At 49.7% G+C, this 20,743-nt stretch overlaps 1 protein-coding gene and 1 long non-coding RNA gene across 6 annotated transcripts in view; one reads left to right on the plus strand and one right to left on the minus strand.

The window, feature by feature from the left end:
- Positions 1–3,578: 3,578 nt before the first annotated feature.
- On the minus strand, positions 3,579–9,176 carry HAND2 (heart and neural crest derivatives expressed 2). Its single transcript, XM_069244467.1, has 2 exons — positions 8,048–9,176; positions 3,579–4,871 (listed from the first exon to the last, which is right to left on the minus strand). The coding sequence occupies exons 1-2, from the start codon at positions 8,582–8,584 to the stop codon at positions 4,773–4,775; spliced, it is 636 nt and encodes a 211-aa protein (XP_069100568.1). The 5' UTR covers positions 8,585–9,176; the 3' UTR covers positions 3,579–4,772.
- Positions 9,177–11,093: 1,917 nt separating this feature from the next.
- The window catches only part of LOC138304431 (uncharacterized), a 120,071-nt gene continuing 110,421 nt past the window's right edge, over positions 11,094–20,743 (plus strand). For all 5 annotated transcript variants that reach the window (XR_011205572.1, XR_011205569.1, XR_011205571.1 and 2 more), the window contains exon 1: positions 11,094–11,325. This is a non-coding gene — a long non-coding RNA (uncharacterized lncRNA). The remainder of the gene's footprint in view (positions 11,326–20,743) is intronic.

Consider the following 20,743-nt stretch of genomic DNA (forward strand, 5'->3'; position numbering starts at 1 on the left):
TCGAGCAAATGGTATTTTGAACTTTTTTGGTGCTTATGTATCAGGAAACTAAGCAACATAAACCCATTTTGTTTTATTTAACTGTGTGTATTTTTTTTTTATTTTTTTTGCATCAAGACAAACATGGGTGAGATAACCTGTGAAAGAAAAAATGCGAAAATAATATTTCTTGCAAGGTATTGGACGTGTCTAATGAGGGTTTCAACCACAAAACCACAAATCCGTAAGTAACCCTTGTTAAAAATAAAAATGTGTCTCAGTTTGCAGTACCCTGCAATCATAAAAAGAAACTGAAGAAACCGACTGTACTGGCAGCCTAAATCCATCTTTGATAGACCTGTGATCTGTCCCGTAATATTTAAAGAAAGCAAAACCAAGTTCATCTGGCTCTTTGTGACAGTAACATCTTCATGTAATATATGTATTTGCAGTTTAGATATCTCGCAGTAGACTCGGGGGGGGGGGGGGGGAGGATCAGGGTACTTTCATATGAGCAAGTGGAAGTTATATAAGGATACACGCTGTGAAACAATCTATGTGTAGCAAGGGTTCATATAATCGAGGGGAGGATAACAGAATCTATTCACAAGAGATAAAGATTTACTATTGGCAGTTAAGTGTGAAGTATTTTTAGATCGAAAAAAAACGTAGGTCCTTCTTGTGAGCATCTCTGATGAAATGGAGGTCCGGACGCATTTCCAGAGAAACTACCGATGATAATGCAGTGGCCAGGGTCTGTTTGCTGCATCCTGCAAACACCAGTGAAAGGCAAAGCATAGCTTTTGCCCCGTTCCTGGCCAGTGTACATGATGTAATCAGGCCTCAGAGCCTCACTCAAGGCTTTGGGGAGGGCCGTGTTATCAGCACAGCGCTGACTCGGGCAGACCGGTGGAGGCCAGGCCCTGACATCCACGTCCACCTCCCCCCTCCACCTCCCCGTTGCCCTTTTTAGCTTTTAACGTCAAACGCTACATTTTTGCCGGCTCCGGCCTGTCTAGAGCTCTTGCGCCGGAGCTCGGAGAGTGATTGCCCTGTGCGAAATTGCAACATTCACATTAGCCAGCAATTAAAGCAGGTCCCTTTCCCTTTAAAAACCACAGAGCCTGGTTTGATAAATACTAGGTTTTGTAAAGGGATCAACTCTGGCTCTGCACTACAGATCTGTGGTCTGAGTTTCTCAAGAAAGTTCCCCACAAGCATAATCTTACGAGCCGATATGCGATGACATTTTCTAAGCTTTTATTTTACTTGGGAAGTGCTCTTGACGTCTTTAAATTCCACTCACGTGGGTTCATTTACTCACTGCTGCTACACTGGTATAAGTAAATATTTATTTATTCGAATATACTATATTTATTTCAATCTTTCTTTGCTAGTGTTACAAAGTCCTTACTCTTTTACTGGGGGCAAAGCTTTCTGATAATTATTGTATTTGATGTTCGATATATATATATATATATATATATATATATATATATATATCTCACGGAGAAAATAAAATTAAAATTACTACAACTCTACTGCCCTTCCAATTTTAAATCCAGGGTAGGCTGCGCATTCTGCTTTTTCGCCTTTCATCTGCTATGAGCGTGAGAAATATTTTGAAAGTGAATTTTAAGTGCGCTTGTTGCCACAAGCTGTCACTGCCGGAAGTTACACAGCCCGGGCCTGCCAAAGAAACACACAGAGAGGAAGTCCCCGCATCCAGCTATCAGCTTCAAAACGAAGACGGGCACTAGAGGAAAATAGCAGCGAGTATCGTCTCCGGAGTGTTGTAAACAAAGGCAAGTGTCTGTAAACACAACCCGGGCGCGGCGAGGGTCCTAGGCGCTGACCCCGGGAGAAAGGGCAGGACACTTGTGCAGGCTGTTCTAACCCTTCACCCCAGGGGTGCGGCGGCCAGGTACTGCACTAGGCCGCGCTTATCTTTATACGGGCATCTGCAGACCACGCGCGTGATACCCCGCGGCGGATAGGCGCTAATGAGCCTCATAACAATGCTGAAAACAATGTGTGCTAGAGACCAATGTGCTCCTAACAATGTGCGCTAAAAATAATGTGTGCTAGAGACAAGCGCGCTCATAACAATGTGCGCTAGAGACCAATGCGCTCCTAACAAAGTGCGCTAAAATTAATGTGTGCTAGAGACCAATGCGCTCCTAACAAAGTGCGCTAAAATGAATGTGTGCTAGAGACCAATGCGCTCCTAACAATGCGCACCCATAACAAGGCGAGCTTAAAGCAACCTCTGCCCTAAAAAAAATGCGCGTTAAAACAATCTCTACCCTCAAAGTAATATACGCTCAAAATAATTTCTACCCTCAAACCTCAAAACAACTTCTAGTTCAAAGCAATCTCTACGTTCAAAACAATCTCTACACTCAAAACAGTCTCTACCCTCAAAAAACGCGCGCTCAAACAATTTAGATCAAAAAGTGTGCGCTTAAATAATGTCTATCCTCAAACCCACATGCGCTCAAAACTTTCTATGCTCAAAAACAATGTAAACTTCACACACGCTAAAGCCACAGTGTTGGGAAGTTATTTGAAAGAGAAAATGTAACACACAGATAAACCTACCCCAGGACTCCAAGCAGGGGATGTGAACATCCAGCCCGCAAACACACAGTGCACCACAGTGCACAAGACACCAAGCCCGCCATACACAAAGCACACAACCCCACACCCCCTGTGAGTACACATACCGGGCAGATATTAAAGTATACACGCAAAGGCATTCGATTTACCCATGTGCCCCCCACCTATCTACTCAGAACTGTCTGTAGTCTTTTCTGTCCTTTTATCTACCTCTCTGCCTGCTGCCTTTCGCATTAGCAATGGGTCTGTCTTATCTGTCTGCCCGGTGGCTTCCTGTCTGGCCACCATCTTGCTGCTGCCCGTGAAATACCCTGGGAAGCGAAGCTGCGGTCTTAGTATGGCTGCGGGGCCCAGAGATTTAGGGTTCCGCTGACGGAAGCATTAATAAACCTTTTTGCAAGGAGCCTCAGTAAAGACTACAGCCCTGACCCCATGTACGTATGTGGATGTCTCATTAGTAAAACAATACACAGCTGGTCATGGCGCTTCGCCCCGCTCGGACATCTGAGGTAATGCTAGACACGAGCAGGCGTGAGGAGTCCAAGAACTACAGAGGTAAAGCAAAGTTCAAGACAATCTTGAAACCTGGGGTCACTTTTCCGCAAACTAGTTTGCACTGTTTGTTACATGACCCAAAATGCAGCCACACAATAGCATCAGACACATGTACACTCAAGGCTGCGCGAGCAGCTTTATAATTCATAAAGGCACTTTCTTGGAGTGTCCTGTTTTTTTACAGCCCTCAAAGCCAAGAATGTTTGCGCTATAATAATCTACTTTACAGGCCAACAGCAACCACATGGATTTTCGGAACCCAGGTGGCTGCATTTCGACAACATTACTTGTAAAATGAAGCGCTACTTGACACCAAACATCTGGGCCGTCGTTGCAGTGTGTGAGAGGTTGTCAAGCGCTATTCTGCAGAGAGCTCTCTCCCTTTTATCTAAAACTCTTTGGAAGCACATAATCAAAACATCGTCTGTAAAAACACACAGTGGTTTATTGAACATTTACAACGTTTACACCATCAAATATTAATTAAACTCCACATTTTAAGACAGAAGTGCACACAAATAAATCGCCTTCGAGACCAGAACATCACAACACTAAGGACAAAAACACAAGGCGAGAATACCAATACCAATGGAAACACTGCTCAGAGGCTCCGTCGCGGCCTAGTCTTAGAATCCGTAAGTGTTTCTCCAGAGCCGCGTGTGTCCCAGAGGACGCGCTTCACTCACTGCCGAAGCCAGGAGCCCCTCGACCGTGAGGGTGCAGGCCGGGGAGAGAGGCCCTTCGCTGGCCTCGGGGTGGGCCCTCAGTCTGTGCTCGGGACAGCGTTCACGGGGCTGGAGGCACCTGTCTACCCTCACCACGGGGCTGGGGGGCGCTGTCTACCCTCACCACGGGGCTGGGGGGCGCTGTCTACCCTCACCACGGGGCTGGGGGGCGCTGTCTACCCTCACCACTGGCTGGGGGGCCCTGTCTACCCTCACGGCGGGGCTAGAGGCCGCTGTCTACCTTCACCACGGGCTGCGTGCCCGGCCTGCCCTCACCAAGCCTCTAGTCCGTGCCCGGGGGCTCTGCGGACGTTGCACATAAATAAACTGGACGGTTCCGAACATTGAGGTGAGACACTGATGACCACTGGGCTCTGTGGGCCATCTAGAGACCTGAGGTGCACTGACCCACCCGGGACTTGGGGGCATGGACTCAAACTGGCGAGGGGGTCGGGACAAACCTGGCATGATGGGTTCAGAGGGCGCGTGGATAGACTACCCGCCTGAGGAGCACGAAGAGAGTATTGGCATAACGGACATGGGCTGGGTACCGGCCTGAGGGGCAAAGAGTATCACCCTGAACAGTCCCGGGTGGTCCTCGGACACTATACCTTCACCCAGAGCTTCTCGGATGGGGGCAGGAGGGATGGGATTGGGGGGTAGAAGGGCACCGGACCCTAAGCCGTTTGAGGGACTCCTCAGCACTAAGCTATCCCCAGGCGGTCCTGGAGCCTACCCCGAATCCCTGGGCCTCTCAGACCCCGCGATGCCTGTGGGGCTCCTCGGACCCCGCAGCACTCTGGAAGTTCCTCAGACTCCTCACCGTCTCCGGTGTTCCTTGGACCCTGCTCGGCGCCGAGGGCCCCTCGGACCCCGCACCGCCCTGAGCCACAGTCACTGCTTGAGCTCCAGCGCCCAGACGTGCTGCGGCCAGCCAGTCCTGCCCTTGGTTTTCTTGTCGTTGCTGCCGACTGTGCTTTTCAAGAGTTCATTCTGGGGAGAGAGGGGAGAAGGCAGCGGTTAGAGGACATCGTGGAGGCATGTAGGCGCTGACTGAGAAATGCAAAGCAAATAACGATACAACAATTTACAGTTCCTGTTAATATTTGTGAACAGGTACACAAATAATCTATTGCATTTAAACCAAACACTGCTGGATAAAACACAACGATTTGTTCATCTAGATGCAAAACTCGGCTGTTAAATTCACCCACACGCCACAGGCTGGCACACGGCAGAGTTCTCCCGGCTCCTTCCGCAGGGGTACTGGGAGGTCATTTAGCAGCAGAAAGAGGGGTGCACAGGCTTACTACTGGGTGCGGGCGGGTATTTAATGAAGGGTGAAAGTGAAAGTAGAACAAACCACACCTTTTGTGTGTGAAAAAGATGGTATCCGTAAGGGCAGCTTGAGTTCACGAGGTATTTAAATATGCAATATATAATGTAATCGTAAGAGCCTGCAGGCCACATCTGTATCCACTAAAAAGAAGCCACGTCTTCGGTAAAATTGCAGGCACCGATCGCTGCCTCGGTGTTTTGAGGCATCTCGGCCACGAATGACGGGAAAGGGAGCTCTGGGTTTCCACGAGCTCCCCCCACTGCAGATATATCTAGGACTGATAAACTGCAAAGTACAGTCCTGTGAATCACAGCTAAAGCTGCTCCCTGGAAGAAACCGCCACCGACGAGCACCCACCCACGTTTCACAAGTTATTGCGGTGCATTCATCGCTTGTGAGATATTCGTGTGATCAGGAACTTCGCAGACGAAATGCCCAAGTGTTTTAAAAAATGCCCAGGAATGAGACATTGGTGATTCTGTAATACTTATGGGTCGAATAATTCAACTGAATGTTAACCGTGTGCACCTTTATGCCACGTATATGTAATGATAATTGTACTGAACATTATGCCGTGTGCGTGCATTAAATTAATTAGCCACATATAGTTAATATTACTTTTATTTAACGTGATCCCATATGCATGTTCATACAACATATCATTTTAAGAGCATATTTATGCGGGTTCCACTGCACGTCATTTAGTCGCTACAGCATCGGCCTGGACTGTGCGTGAGGTCGAATCACAGTCATTGTGCTCGCGCTCAGACAGAGTCACGGTGCACGCACAGTACGTGTCAAACACTGGTACACGAGCGCAGCCCTTACTTCACATCCCGAGGAAAGCACACATTCTGCCGAAAGAAATTATCAAAACGAAAACACAAATCTCTGCTGGTCGATTGAAGGTAAGTCAGCGATCTGAACTAGCATTTAACCAAAAATATATTTGCAATCCTGACGTGAAATAGTTTTTTATCAATCAAAATATGTTTCTAAACAATTATGGTTTAGTGTACACCCGAGCGTGTATTTCTCAAGCAGCGACGGAGCCTCTTGACGTCCGAATAAAACGGGCGCATACTCCAGCCCATGTTTCACCTCCTCGTTGGATGAACTCTGTTCCACGGTGAGGTCAATAAATCCTGCTAAATATCGCAAGGAATCACTCTCTTGCGTGGGGGCTGTGAAGGTTGACAGTGACTGAGCTGTGTGCAGGCAAATCCGTATTAATGAGAAGCGGATCGTGGGAATAGCGCACTCTCGGCACAGGGGAAGCAGTTCACCGGGTCACTAAATAATGATGAATACACGCATGTTGCCTGCACGCATTAGCGGTGGATTACAGTATGTTTGTGTGCGTGCACAGATATCTGTGAGTATATTTGTGTGTGAATATATATATATATATATATATACGCATGTATATGTGTGTCTACATATGTGTGTATTTGTTTGCTTATCTACATAATATTTTATACATTTTCACGCGCAGAGCGTCATCATTTATTTATTAACAATTTCAAGTGTGGGGAGAGGTCATCACTCACGAAAGTATCTAGTGGATCAGGATACCCCTCCCTCAACAATGCTTCTCGTGCTGAGTGTGTGTGGAGATACATTACATTTATACGATTATGATCAATTTGACCGAAACCAATTGTGTTGTAAAGACCCACATAGTTACCGCAGGGCTCTATGTACTATGCGTTTTATATTTTCCATCAATAATTGCACAGAAGGCCATATCGCTCCGTTGAAATACGATCACGTCTGGCCTGTATAACCGGAGGAGCAGAGGTACAGCGTGCAATGTAATTGTAATTATATAGTGCTTACTACCCCTGAGAAGGCGCCGAAGCGCTTTTCGGCGTATGCCCGGTAGAAAGTCCGTAGACACAGTGGTGATCCCACATCACTATGATCTAAACCTTTTGGATTGCACAGCAGGGGACACGTAAATACGCAGGAAGTGTGTCATGAGGAGGGTGAGTGCGGGGAGCATCTGAACCTGCAGTGACGGAAGAGGCCCCTTTGCAAGAGGACGAAGATCATGTTTTGTCCAGCCACGCTGCTACTCTACTGCCCCCACATACGGAGTCCAAGGGAGGGGTTTGTAAGAAGGACCCCCAGACTCCGGCAAGAACATCCGTCAGGCCACAACAAACACAAATAACCTGTATGCCCCTCGAAGTGCGAGAGCTATCTCCCGACAACGGCTCTTGGGTTCCCAGCACCCCAGCAGAGTGGCCACTTTTGCCCTCGCCCTCACTGTCAGCTTTCTGTGTTTCACATGGTGAATCCTGCTAACCGGTGCTTCCTTACCCTATCTCAGTGGGAGTAGGATTGAATTCTACCACAGACCACCCCACCCCCTTCTGCCTCAGTCCAAACTCTCAATTTGTAGTACAACTCCTTTGCAGTCCCTGGATTCCCGGACCCCCAGACCGCCGGTACCTGTTCGGTCCCCGTTTCCTTAATTTGCAGCTCCCACAGTAATAGCCACTACCCCCTGTATCTGCCCCCAGGTCTCTCTCTCTGTGCCCTCGGTCTCTGTGCCCTCTGACTATCCCACCGCTCCCTCTGGACCTTCGCTGGCTCTCATGAGGATCTCCTTCACAATCTCAATGTTCCTCGTGATCTCTTTGCTCACAGAGCCCGACCCTCTACCTCAGGTGCCCCCCAACGTCCCACTTAGCAGCTCATCCTTCCTCCCTGTTGCTGACAGTGCAGTGGTACCCTCCACCCGCACTCGACAGTTCCTTCTTGCTCCTGGCCACTTGTTGCGGACGGTCCCGGCCCCCCAGTGACCCAGCCCCTCCGCACTCACCAGCTCCTTCTTGCGCTTGTCCTCCTTGCCGTCGGCCCGCTTGAGGTCGGCGCGGAAGGCCTCGGCCTCGCTCTGCTCGTCCTTGGCCAGCAGGTCCATGAGGTAGGCGATGTAGCTGGTGGCCAGGCGCAGCGTCTTGATCTTGGAGAGCTTGGTGTCGGCCGGCACGTTGGGGATGCACTCCCGCAGCTCGGCGAAGGCGCTGTTGATGCTCTGCGTGCGCCGCCGCTCCTTGCGGTTGGCAGTGCCCCTGCGCTTCACCGGCCGGGAGCCCAGCAGCCCCACGCCGCCCCCGGCCGGGCCCCCGGGCCCGCACAGCTCCAGACCCCCGCCGCCGCCCCCGTACTCCGGGCTGTAGGGGGCGCCCTGGCCGTAGTCGGGGGGGGAGAGCTCCGGGTGCCCGATGAGCCAGCCGTGGAAGTAGGGGCCCTCCTCATGGCAGCGGCCGGCGGCCCCGGCGGCCGAGAAGGGGTAGCCCTCGTGGTGGTGGTGCACCGCGGGGTGGTGGTGGTGTGGGAAGCCCCCCACCAGGCTCATGTCCGGGCTCTCCCAGGAGCCGCCCCTCCGCCCGCCGCCGAGCGGGGCCCCCTCTGTCCTCAAAGCCGTCTCCAGCTCCCCATAGGCCGCGGCCCCCGCCCCCCGTTGCTCCCCGGGGGGCGTGAATGTTGTCCTGCGGCCTCCCCGGCACCACCACCGCCGCGCCTGGGAGCCCAGCGCGCCCACTGACGCACCCTGCGGGGACTAGGCGCTTCCCGCTCGTCTAGCGCCTAGCTCGGTTTCGAGGACTCTCTGTTGACCCTTCTGTTTTCGGGGTTATTCCTAGCACCCCTCGTCCATTGTCCCTAGGATAGTGGGTCCTGGTCTCGTCCTTCCTTCGGGAGGGGTCACTTCGCCATCCCTCTTGCCCCTGCCGGCTTTACCCCTCGCTGTCCCGTCGAAACGAACACCTGGGAGCTCATGGGAGCAGCTGCTGTCCCTTCGGAGTTGCCAGGCACATTATTATTGTTGTTATCGTCGCCTTGTCTCTTTTTAGACAGACTCTGGAGCTCCGCGAGCGGCACCAGTCGAGGCTCACCACTGGCCCAGACTTCCCAGCCCATTCCTCCATGTACAGCCACATGTCCAGGGCCCGAGGGGTTAATATATGTCGTCAGAGCCGGGCCCGGCCAGTCAGGGCCTAGGAGGGGCGCGGCCCAGGAGGCGGCAGTGATCGGCCCTTCAAGTGCCCCCCCTCCCGGGCCGGCTGTGGAGCGGCCCACGGAATACAACGACACTCTCCGAAATATAGAGCTGTGCACTTATTAGTGCTCCATGGTAAAGATTAATGCGAGGGTAAAGTCTGTATAACGTGCAATCATAAATCTGTACACAGGAGAGTCATCAAAAATAGCTGTGGCCCGTATAAGAGATTAACCCCCGTGCCAGAGATGAATCCATCTACCACTGGTGCCCCCCTGTATCACAGAGGCACCCATTTGTGCAATTGCTGTAGTTTCTGCGATAGTGCTGCCACCCACGACAGGAACAGCACCCCTTAGCCAGACACGAACCCACGTGGTACAGAGAACCTACTTGCCAGAGATAAAGCAACGGTTCAGAGGTGCACCTATGTGCAGAGCGGCGCCCGAGTCAGAGGTGCAGCTATTCGCGCAAGTACTGCACCCCCAGGGATAGCGTTGCTCCTCACTGAAAGAGCTGCCCCACTGTGGCAGAGACGAACCCGTGTGACAGCGCTGCACCACCTGCGCCCCTGCCGCACCTCTTTGTGTCTGAGCTGAACCCCTATGCCAGTGTAGTACCCTTTGTGCCAGTGCTGCACATCTCTGCTAGACCTCCAGCCTCGTGTCAGAGCTGCCCTCTCAGTGATGGCGCTGCGTCCATTGTGTCAGATCTGCACCCCCTTGTGCTAGAGCTGCACTTCCTTGTGTCAGAGCTGCACCCTCTGTAATACTGCTGCACCCCATGTGCAGGAGCTGCAGCCCTTGTGCAGGAGCCACACCCTCTGTGACAGTGCTGCATCTCTTGTGACAGTACTGCACTCATTGTGCAAGGGCTGCACCCTTGTCTACCACAGCTGATCACCATGTGCCAGAGCTACATCCCCCTGTGATAGCGCTGCATCCCTTGCACCAGAACTGCATCACTTTGTGTAAGAGCTGCACCCCCTTGTGTCAAAGCTGCACTCCTTGTGATAGTGCTGCACCCCTCGTGAAGGATCTACACCCCTTGTACCTGAGCTGCACCCCTTGTATCAGAGCTGCACCCCTTGTGATAGTGCTGCACCCCCTCTGCAGAAGCTGCATCCCTTGTACCAGAGCTGCACCCCTTTTGATAGTGCGTCACCCCCTGTGTATCAGAACTGCACCCCTTATACCAGAGCTGCATTACCCCGTGTGGCAGAGCTGCATCCCCTTGGTCAGAGCTGCACCCTTTACAACAGTGCTGTACCCCTTGTGCAGGAGCTGCACCCCTTTTACCACAGCTGCACCCCCTTGCGTCACAGCTGCACTCCTTGTGATCGAGCTGCATCCCTGTGCAGGAGCTGCATCTCTTGTGCTAGAGTCCCTCAACCCTTGAGTAAGAGCTGCACACCCTGTGCAGAAGCTGCACCCCTTGTGATAGCGCTGCCCTCCCTGTGCAGGAGCTCCACCTCTTTTGTCAGAGCTGCACCCCTTGTGATAGTGCTGCACCCCCTTGTACCAGAGCTGCACCTCCTTGCGTAAGAGCTGCACACCCTGTGCAGACGCTGCACCCCTTGTGTCAGAGCTGCACCACTTGTGATAGCGCTGCACCCCCTGCGCAGGAGCTGCACCCCCTGTGATAGCGCTGCACCCCCCTGTGCAAGAGCTGCACCCCCTGTGTCAGGGCTGCACCCCCTGCGCAGGAGCTGCACCCCTTGTGTCAGGGCTGCACCCCCTGTGATAGCGCTGCACCCCCTGCGCAGGAGCTGCACCCCCTGTGTCAGAGCTGCCCCCCGTGTGTTACAAATAAAATAAAATAAAAACAGCCAGACGGGCCGCGCGCTCTCCCCAGAGGGGCACGGCTCACCCGCTGGGTAGCCTCTGCAGGCTGTAACTCTGAGGTCCAGGGAGGGGGCACGGCCCAGGCGGCCCCTGCACAGACCCGGCTCTGGTCAATCTCTGCTACTCGCTCGAGCCTTTTAGCTTTCAGCAAAGAGATCTGAGGCGAGATCATAGGACTCCGAGGAAGGAGGGCGTCGGACACAGACTCCGCGAGCTGCTGCTCGCTTAGAAACTGCTGACGGGGCTGCCCTACAGGTAATAACGATAGCAATAATAACAACAACAGCAATAATAATAATATGCCAATCTCGTCTGAGCGGGATAAAACACACCCCGGTTCGTCCGTATTCCAGCTACTTTATCTCAGAGGCTCACAGATTCCATTACTAAGCGTCATGTAAGTGACCGCTTTTCCATCACCCGAGGCCAGCTTAGCTTCAAAAGGTCCTAGTTTAGACGGGCAACGCTATTGGGGCAGGGGTTCAAGGGATTTGCACAGGATCACTCAGTGTGTTAATTTCTGGCGAAGCCAGGATTTCTATTTTCAGAACGCAGCAGTGGTTGAATGAACTAATCCAATTACCGGTGGAGTAATCATTAAACAGAGCTCTGTGTGATGGTCTGACCACCACCTTCTGTTAGCGATAACAAATATGGCAAAATACACAAATGAAAAAAGCGTGTCCCATCACCCCCGCCCTCACACCCCGTCTGTTCTGAAAAGTAATTTATGGTTCGCAAATTGTCGCGGAACGGGGCAGTAGCTGAATTACAATGGAAAGGCAGCATAAGCCGCGGCCTTTATAAGCGCACGTGATATTCAGGGCTTGGCTGGGAACGCTAGATGGGCATCTTCTTATTTGGAAGAATATATACCACACATTGTGTCCTTGGTGCGTACCCCAGTGAAGGCAGATCGAACACGCAGGCCGCGTTGTTGCACTTTATTGTCCAGTGTGATGTGGTGTACCACACCGTGCCCCGGCTGTGTCCCCAGTGCAAGCAGATCGAACACGCATTGCTGCCCTTTACTGTCCATTGTGATGTGGTGTACCCATACTGTGCCCCGGGTGTGTACCCAGTGCAGGCAGAGCGAGTACGCATTGCTACCCTGTAATGTCCAGTGCAATGGGGTGTACCACACACTGGGCCCGTTGTGTACCCATGGCAGGCAGATCGAACACGCATTCCTGCCCTTTACTGTCCAGTGTGATGGGGTGTACCACACACTGTGCCCCGGTGTGTACTCCAGTAAAGGCAGATCGAACACGCGTTGTAGTCATTTATTGTCCAGTGTGATGAGGTGTACCACACCGTGCCCCGGCTGCGTACCCCGTAAAGGCAGACCGAACACGCTTTTCTGCATTAATTGTCCAGTGTGATGGGGTGTACCCATACCGTGCCCCGGGTGTGTACCCCAGTGCAGGCAGATCGAACACGCATTACTGCATTTATTGTCCAGTGTGGAAAGCCGTATCAGCAGGGCCCCGTGAACTGTAAATTATGAGCCAGGACTCCTGGCCGTGGGTGCTGAGGGCGCTCGGTCAGGCTCAGAGAGCAGAGTCTCGCACAATGCCCCCTTACCCCCCCCCCCCCCCCCCCGACGAGATAAAGGACATGGGCTATAAAGATAAGAGGGCCGATTGATAATTTAAAGATCAGATACCGGAAATTTTCTCACCCTGGACACAAATATAAAACTTAAAGCTCCGCTTCAGTTTCGTATATCACACATATATTAAAGGCAAATTCGTGTTTCAGTCACTGGCCTCCAGTACGCGTACGGAGCCCCAGAAGTGTGTTGGACTGAAAATGTGACCCCGTGAACTTCACTTGACTAGGCGCTGATAATTTGTAAAACGTAATGTATGTAACCCGAATTAAATCCTCACCGTTGAATTAATATGCGAAAGTCACCGTACTTGCTCTGATTAACTTGCAAACCTCGCTGGGTTTGCACTGACTTTACTTGCCTACACCATTACACTTGGGACGAAAAAACGTGAAAATCTTTCAAAAACGTGACCTTTTAGTTTGCGACCTGATTGTAAGAGTTGATCTGCTAGTAAAAGACTCCGAACCTTATTAGATTCGCAGTTGGTTTGCGAGTAAAAGATTCCGAAGCTCATTAGTTTCAGAGTTGATCTGCGGAATAAAGAACTGTGAACTTCAACAGATTTGCAAGTAAATGATCCCGAACCTCATTAGAGTTGCAGTTGATTTGCAAGTAACATTTTCCGAACTTCGCTAGATTTGCAGTGGAGTTGCGGAAATGACAGCGAGAAATTCGCCAGATTTGCGCCTGAATTACGCCGCGAATCTCACTTACTGTGTGAAATAAAGAATCCGTACCGTAGTAGACTTGAGGAAGGAATTGAATAAAAACTTGCGAATTTGAATAAACACTTATCTTTGTAGGACATCTACCTAGAGTTCTACTTAAACCCCTTGATACAGATATATTTTGTCGGATTCAAAAAATAAAATAGGCCCACATTGTTTCCTTTCTCCGGGACTATCAAAGGACGAATTTTGTAGCAACTGTGACAAAGTTCACTCTTTATACCTAAGAGGGCAGAACCCAGGCACTTTCATGCAACTGTTCATTCCACTGTCTGTTGCCAGTTAGCTACGACAGGGGCCATTTCTAAGGGTTAAGCGTGATAAGCAATTGCATTTCACACCATGCATGCAAAAGACATTGATCATCCGAAATAAACGACAGGCGACATTGTGTGTACCCTTTCCAGCTATGCGCTATAACGTTAAGTAACGGCCTCGTCAGGGAGAGTAGGCGCTATATAAATACAATCACAATTAAAATTACAATTACCCAGTGAGTCACTGGGCTTGATATGGTAGCACAGCCCCCCGCACACGAGCCAGAGGTTTCTACAGGTAAGTGCCACACAGCAGAGCTCCTTGAAGCCCTACGCAGTGGGTTTGAAGCTGTGTCTGCACTTTCCTCGGCGGTTCGGCCACAAAGTGCCGACACTGCGCTGCCTGGTGTCCTTTAGAAAGCGATGCAGCCGCGAGACCGCTAGAGAAGAGCTGCGGTCACACCCTGGCCCGCAGCGAAGCATCATCCCGAGGGGACACTGTTGTTCGGTTAGGGAGTGCTAGGGTAGAGAGGCTCTATATTTGCCTGGTACCTAGAGTGGTGGTTCGTCCTGCAGAAGAGAGTGCCTAGGCTTCACTTTATTTTGTTCAGTTGAAGAGTGTTTAAATGACACCGTTTTTGGGGTTTTTTTTTAGTTGAGAATGGTAAGGTGGCTGTATTTGTTCGCTGGGAAAGTGCTGAAGTGATGTTGTGTCGGGTTGTGTACCACAGAGAGTGGAGTGACTGCATTTTTTTCTGTCCCAGATGGAGACGACAGGGCCGTCCATTCTGTTCTGGAAAGCCGCCCCTGCACCGTCATGTCCCAATGTGTTGCAGCATCAGTGTATTTTGTACCAGCCCGGGGAGTCTTGGAGTAACAGTGTGTTTTGTTCTGTAGCAGGGGTTGCCCTGTAGGAAGTTGTTAGAGAGAGGCAGTCCTGTTCTGAAGAAGGGGTTTGTTCCGTTCATGTATTTTACCTGTAGGAGGTTGCTAACGTGATTCTGTGTTCTGTTCGGTAGCAGGGAGTTGTGTAATATCTATGTATTTTGCCGTGTAGGAGGTTGTTAAAGAGATGCTGTGTTTTGTTCTATAGTACGGGTTTGATTAGTATCTATGTATTTTGCCGTGTAGTAGTATTTTGTTATGTCGGAGGGGTTTGCAGTGCCCAAGTGCTTTGCCCTGTAGGAGTAGTGTCCATATATTTTGCCCTGCAGTAATTTGTTGAAGAGATGCTGTGTTTTGTTCTGTAGCAGGGGGTTGTGTAGCATTTATGCATTTTGCCCTGTAGGAGGTTGTTAAAGTGTTGCTGCATTTTGTTTTGTGGCAGGGGTTCGTTGTGTCCATGTATTTTACCGTGTAGGAGGTTGTTAACGTGAATCTGTGTTCTGTAGCAGGGGGTTGTGTAGTATCTATGCATTTTGCCCTGTAGGAGGTTGTTAACGTGATGCTGCATTTTGTTCTGTGGCAGGGGTTTGCAGTGCCCATGTGCTGTGCCCTGTAGGAGTAGCGTTCATATATTTTGCCCTGCAGTGATTTGTTAAAGAGATGCTGTGTTTTGTTCTGTAGCAGGCGTTTGTAGGGTTCGTGTGTTTTGCCCTGTAGGAAGTTGTTAAGGTGAAACTCTTTTTTGTTTCCCAGCGGGGTGCCGGACTATGACTACATTTTGTTGTGAAGCGAAGGTTGAAGTAACGGGCTGTTGAATTCTCTAGCAGAGAATGCTGAAATTACACTTCATTTTGTCGTGTCAGGGTGACGAGTTTTGTCTGGGTTTTGTTCTGCAACAGAGACTGTACTCCGCGCCCCTGCAGAATGCCGAACTGAGTCCTAGTGTGTCCTTCAACAAAGTGCCGAAGTTGAGCTCCCTTTGACCACTAGTAGAGCGAAGCAAACTGCACTATGTTTTGCGACATCAGAGGTCTACTTCACACTGCCTTTTGTTAAGTAGCAGCGATCCCGAGTCTTCTCCGGTGTGAGATAATGGTGACGTCACATAGTGTCTTCTCTGATGTGAGATAATGATGAGGTCACGTTGCGTGTTGTTAAGTACCAGTGAAACGACCCCGAAGCTTCCCCAGGGTGAGATAATGATGACGTCACACTGCGTGTTGTTAAGTAGCTGTGAAGCGACCCTGAGTTCTCTCCGGTGTGAGATAATGGTGACGTCACATCGCTTCTTCTCAGGTGTGAGATAATGGTGGCGTCACACTGCGTGTTGTTAAGTACCAGTGCAAGGACTCCGCGTTCCCTCTGTCCCCTCTAGTGAGGGATAATGGTGACGTCACACTGCGTGTTGTTAAGTAGCAGTGAAGCGACCCTGAGTTCTCTCCGGTGTGAGATAATGGTGACGTCACACTGCATGTTAAGTAGAAGCGAGACCACACTGCGTCCCCTCTGTGAGATAATGGTGACGCCACAGTGTATGCCGTCCCTTAGCACACTGATGAGATGACACTGTAGTCTATCCAAAGAAATGTGAGGTCAGCTGTGTTTTGTTGCCTAGCAGTGGCTGAAGGGAAGCTGAATTGGTGATGGTAAGCGCTCTACACATGCACGCAAGGTAACATATAAAAACAAAACAAGGAGCAGAGAGTGTTGATGACAGACCGCATTTTTTGTTCGGCTTTATGCTCAGTTCCAGATAATGTCGAGTTACAATGTATTTTATTCGATAGCAAAGAACGTTGAAGTGACGTATATATTGTATCAGAAAATGTTGAAGTTACCTTGTATGCTGTTTACGTTATATTTTCCTCGGTAGCAGAGTACTGAAGTGATCCTGTATATATTGTATAAAAAAATGTTGAAGGTACATTGTAATTTGGTCGGTAGCAGAGTGTTGAGGTCACTGTATATATTGCATCAGAAAATGTTGAACTTACAGTTTATTTTGTTGGGTCGCACAGAATGCTAAAGCGATTCTATATATATATATATATATATATATTCGGAACTGTTGAAATTGCGTTTTACTTTTGAATTTTGCTCCTAGCAGAAAGCGTTGAGGCGTTCCTGTACATTTATTTCATATCAGATAATCTTGAAGTCACAACGTTGTTTGCTCGGTAGCAGAAAGTGCCCAGGTGAACTTGTAATTCTGTCTCATATAAGGTATTTTGCTCGGTGGCAAAGAGAATTTATTTTGTATCAGATAATGCCGAAGTCACAATGTAGGTTCTGAGGTGACCATATATATTTGTCTTATAGAAGCCATTTTGTGCGGTAGCAGAGGATGCTGAGACGCTCCTGTGTATCTGTCTCATACGCTGTGTTTCGCCCGGTAGCAGGGAGTGCTGAGATGACCCTGAATATTTATTTTGTAAGAGATAATTCTGAAGTCACAGTATAGATTCTGAGATAACCATGCATATTGGTCTCATACAAGGTATATTGCTCGACAGCTGAGAGAATGTATTTTGTATCAGATAATGCTGAAGTCACACTGTGGGTTCTGAAGTGACCATATATATTTGTCTTATAGAACGTATTTCGCCCAGTTGCAGAGACTGCTGAGACGCCCCTGTATATCTGTCTCATACAAGGTATTTCGCCGGTAGCAGGGAGTGCTGAGACGCCTCTGTATATGTGTCTCATACAAGGCATTTCGCCCGGTAGCAGAGAGTGCTGAGACGCCTCTGTATATCTGTCTCTTACAAGGTATTTCGCCTGTAGCAGAGAGTGCTGAGACGGCCCTGTATATCTGTGCCATGCAAGGTATTTCGCCGGAGGCAGAGAGTGCTGAGACGCCTCTGTATATCTGTCTCATACAAGGTATTTCGCCGGTAGCAGAGAGTGCTGAGACGCCTCTGTATATCTGTCTCATACAAGGTATTTCGCCTGTAGCAGAGACTGCTGAGACGCCCCTGTATATCTGTCTCATGCAAGGTATTTCGCCCGGCAGCAGAGTGCTGAGACGGCCCTGTATTTCTGTCTCATACAAGGTATTTCGCCGGTAGCAGGGAGTGCTGAGACGCCTCTGTATATCTGTCTCATACAAGGTATTTCGCCCAGTAGCAGATAGTGCTGAGACGGCCCTGTATATCTGTCTCATTCATACAAGGTATTTCGCCGGTAGCAGAGTGCTGAGACGGCCCTGCATATCTGTTTCATGCAAGGTATTTCGCCCGGCAGGAGAGAGTGCTGAGACGGCCCTGTATATCTGTCTCATACAAGGTATTTCGCCGGTAGCAGGGAGTGCTGAGACGCCTCTGTATATCTGTCTCATACAAGGTATTTCGCCGGAGGCAGAGAGTGCCGAGACGCCTCTGTATATCTGTCTCATACAAGGTATTTCGCCGGTAGCAGGGAGTGTTGAGACGCCTCTGTATATCTGTCTCATACAAGGTATTTCGCCCGGCAGCAGAGAGGGCTGAGACGGCCCTGTATATCTGTCTCATACAAGGTATTTCGCCGGAGGCAGAGAGTGCTGAGACGCCTCTGTATATCTGTCTCATACAAGGTATTTCGCCGGAGGCAGAGAGTGCCGAGACGCCTCTGTATATCTGTCTCATGCAAGGTATTTCGCCGGTAGCAGGGAGTGCTGAGATGCCTCTGTATATCTGTCTCAGACAAGGTATTTCGCCCGGCAGCAGAGAGTGCTGAGACGCCCCTGTATATCTGTCTCATGCAAGGTATTTCGCCCGGCAGCAGAGTGCTGAGACGGCCCTGTATTTCTGTCTCATACAAGGTATTTCGCCGGTAGCAGGGAGTGCTGAGACGCCTCTGTATATCTGTCTCATACAAGGTATTTCGCCCAGTAGCAGATAGTGCTGAGACGGCCCTGTATATCTGTCTCATTCATACAAGGTATTTCGCCGGTAGCAGAGTGCTGAGACGGCCCTGCATATCTGTTTCATGCAAGGTATTTCGCCCGGCAGGAGAGAGTGCTGAGACGGCCCTGTATATCTGTCTCATACAAGGTATTTCGCCGGTAGCAGGGAGTGCTGAGACGCCTCTGTATATCTGTCTCATACAAGGTATTTCGCCGGAGGCAGAGAGTGCCGAGACGCCTCTGTATATCTGTCTCATACAAGGTATTTCGCCGGTAGCAGGGAGTGTTGAGACGCCTCTGTATATCTGTCTCATACAAGGTATTTCGCCCGGCAGCAGAGAGGGCTGAGACGGCCCTGTATATCTGTCTCATACAAGGTATTTCGCCGGAGGCAGAGAGTGCTGAGACGCCTCTGTATATCTGTCTCATACAAGGTATTTCGCCGGAGGCAGAGAGTGCCGAGACGCCTCTGTATATCTGTCTCATGCAAGGTATTTCGCCGGTAGCAGGGAGTGCTGAGATGCCTCTGTATATCTGTCTCAGACAAGGTATTTCGCCCGGCAGCAGAGAGTGCTGAGACGGCCCTGTATATCTGTCTCATACAAGGTATTTCGCCGGTAGCAGGGAGTGCTGAGACGCCTCTGTATATCTGTCTCATACAAGTTATTTCGCCGGAGGCAGAGAGTGCTGAGACGCCTCTGTATATCTGTCTCATACAAGGTATTTCGCCGGTAGCAGGGAGTGTTGAGACACCCCTGTATATCTGTCTCATGCAAGGTATTTCGCCGGTAGCAGGGAGTGTTGAGACACCTCTGTATATCTGTCTCATACAAGGTATTTCGCCCGGCAGCAGAGAGGGCTGAGACACCCCTGTATATCTGTCTCATACAAGGTATTTCGCCAGAAGCAGAGACTGCTGAGACACCCCTGTATAGCTGTCTCATGCAAGGTATTTCGCCGGTAGCAGAGAGTGCTGAGAGGACCCTGAATATTTATTTTGTAAGCGATAATGCTGAAACCACAATGCGTATTCTGAGATGACCCTGTATATTGGTCTCACACAAGGTACATTGCTCGGTAGGAGGGCATGTTGAGTGGACCTTGCATTGCATTCTATATCAGACGAGGCTGAAGGTCCAGTTTGTTTAGTTCAGCAGCAGAGTGCAGTGTTCACCCTGTATAACCTTCTGCAGCAGACAACCTGGATGATAAACTGCCTTGTGTGTCTGTAAAGGAGATCTGAAGTGAAGTTGCATCTTCTGTTCTAGGACACTGCATCCATCCTAGGGTATATTTATTATATGGCGGCCAGCTATATAATATTACAATTTCTTCAATAACATAAGGTTACATTTAATAGAAGACGACTTTGGTAAGCGCTATATAACACAATTACAAGTGATACTACAATCTTATAAAATCATCAATATTGGTCCCACACAGGGAAGTTTCTTGAAGGCAGCGCTTTATCCGCTTTAAACAATTTTCTTATAAAGGGCTTTGCAGTCGGAGGATATGTACACGTTTTGTAAAAGAATCCGTGTGATCCAAGTACGCGCGAGCTGTACTCCATGTGGGCGTGTGTCATCACAGACACCATATAGAATAATCTGCTGGGCCAACAAGGAAATCGTATTCTGTTTTACTCTCCAGAACTTTACGGCGCCTCGTTTAGGACGGTGGTTGGGGTATTATCTACCACGAGTGCCTCGCCACAGGATTGGATTGCCTAGGATTGCTTAAATTCTCTGCCTTATTCTGTTTAAAAAGTGCCTCCGCTCTCGTCTGATGTATTCTAGAGACTGGGCCGAAGTTCTAAGCTGTTTCATTCTGCCGAAGAGTCCCCGAGTTAGTTGTACTTGAGTTTATTCTCTGATTGAGTCTACTGTTCCATTTCATTTATGCTTTAGAGCTTATATTTTACTCCATTTTCTTCCTAAGAGTGCCACAGGACTCTTTTATTCTTCTGTAGTTCGGGTGACTACATTTTAAAACTGTTTTATTGGGTTTGAGAGTGTCTACCTTCTGCTCCTTTTAGGTCGAGCATAGCAGCCGGCAAGCACTGTTTTTCCGAGGTGATGGTATGTATCTGGATTTATAACCGCGCCCACGGACGCCCATCACTATCACTCGTTCGTGGGCTTGCCTTTCAAAAATCCTTTGTTTTCGTTGGTAACTCCTTTATGTTTGTCCCTCCTTGGGGCAGTTTTGTTAGCCTTGGTCATGGACCCTGTTTCATGGATAATTGCACATTTGCCGATGTTGCGCGCGAATTTATTTTTCCTTTTGAGTCTCTCCTTGGTTC

This window comes from Pleurodeles waltl, chromosome 1_2 (assembly GCF_031143425.1).
Source record: "Pleurodeles waltl isolate 20211129_DDA chromosome 1_2, aPleWal1.hap1.20221129, whole genome shotgun sequence".
Classification (NCBI taxonomy): domain Eukaryota; kingdom Metazoa; phylum Chordata; class Amphibia; order Caudata; family Salamandridae; genus Pleurodeles; species Pleurodeles waltl.

Coding starts and splice junctions, on each gene's coding strand:
- HAND2 (XM_069244467.1), bottom strand. CDS start 8,584: ATGAGCCTGGTGGGGGGCTTCCCACACCACCACCACCCCGCGGTGCAC. Junction 4,872..8,047: donor ACAAGCGCAAGAAGGAGCTG/GTGAGTGCGGAG, acceptor CTCTCTCCCCAG/AATGAACTCTTGAAAAGCAC.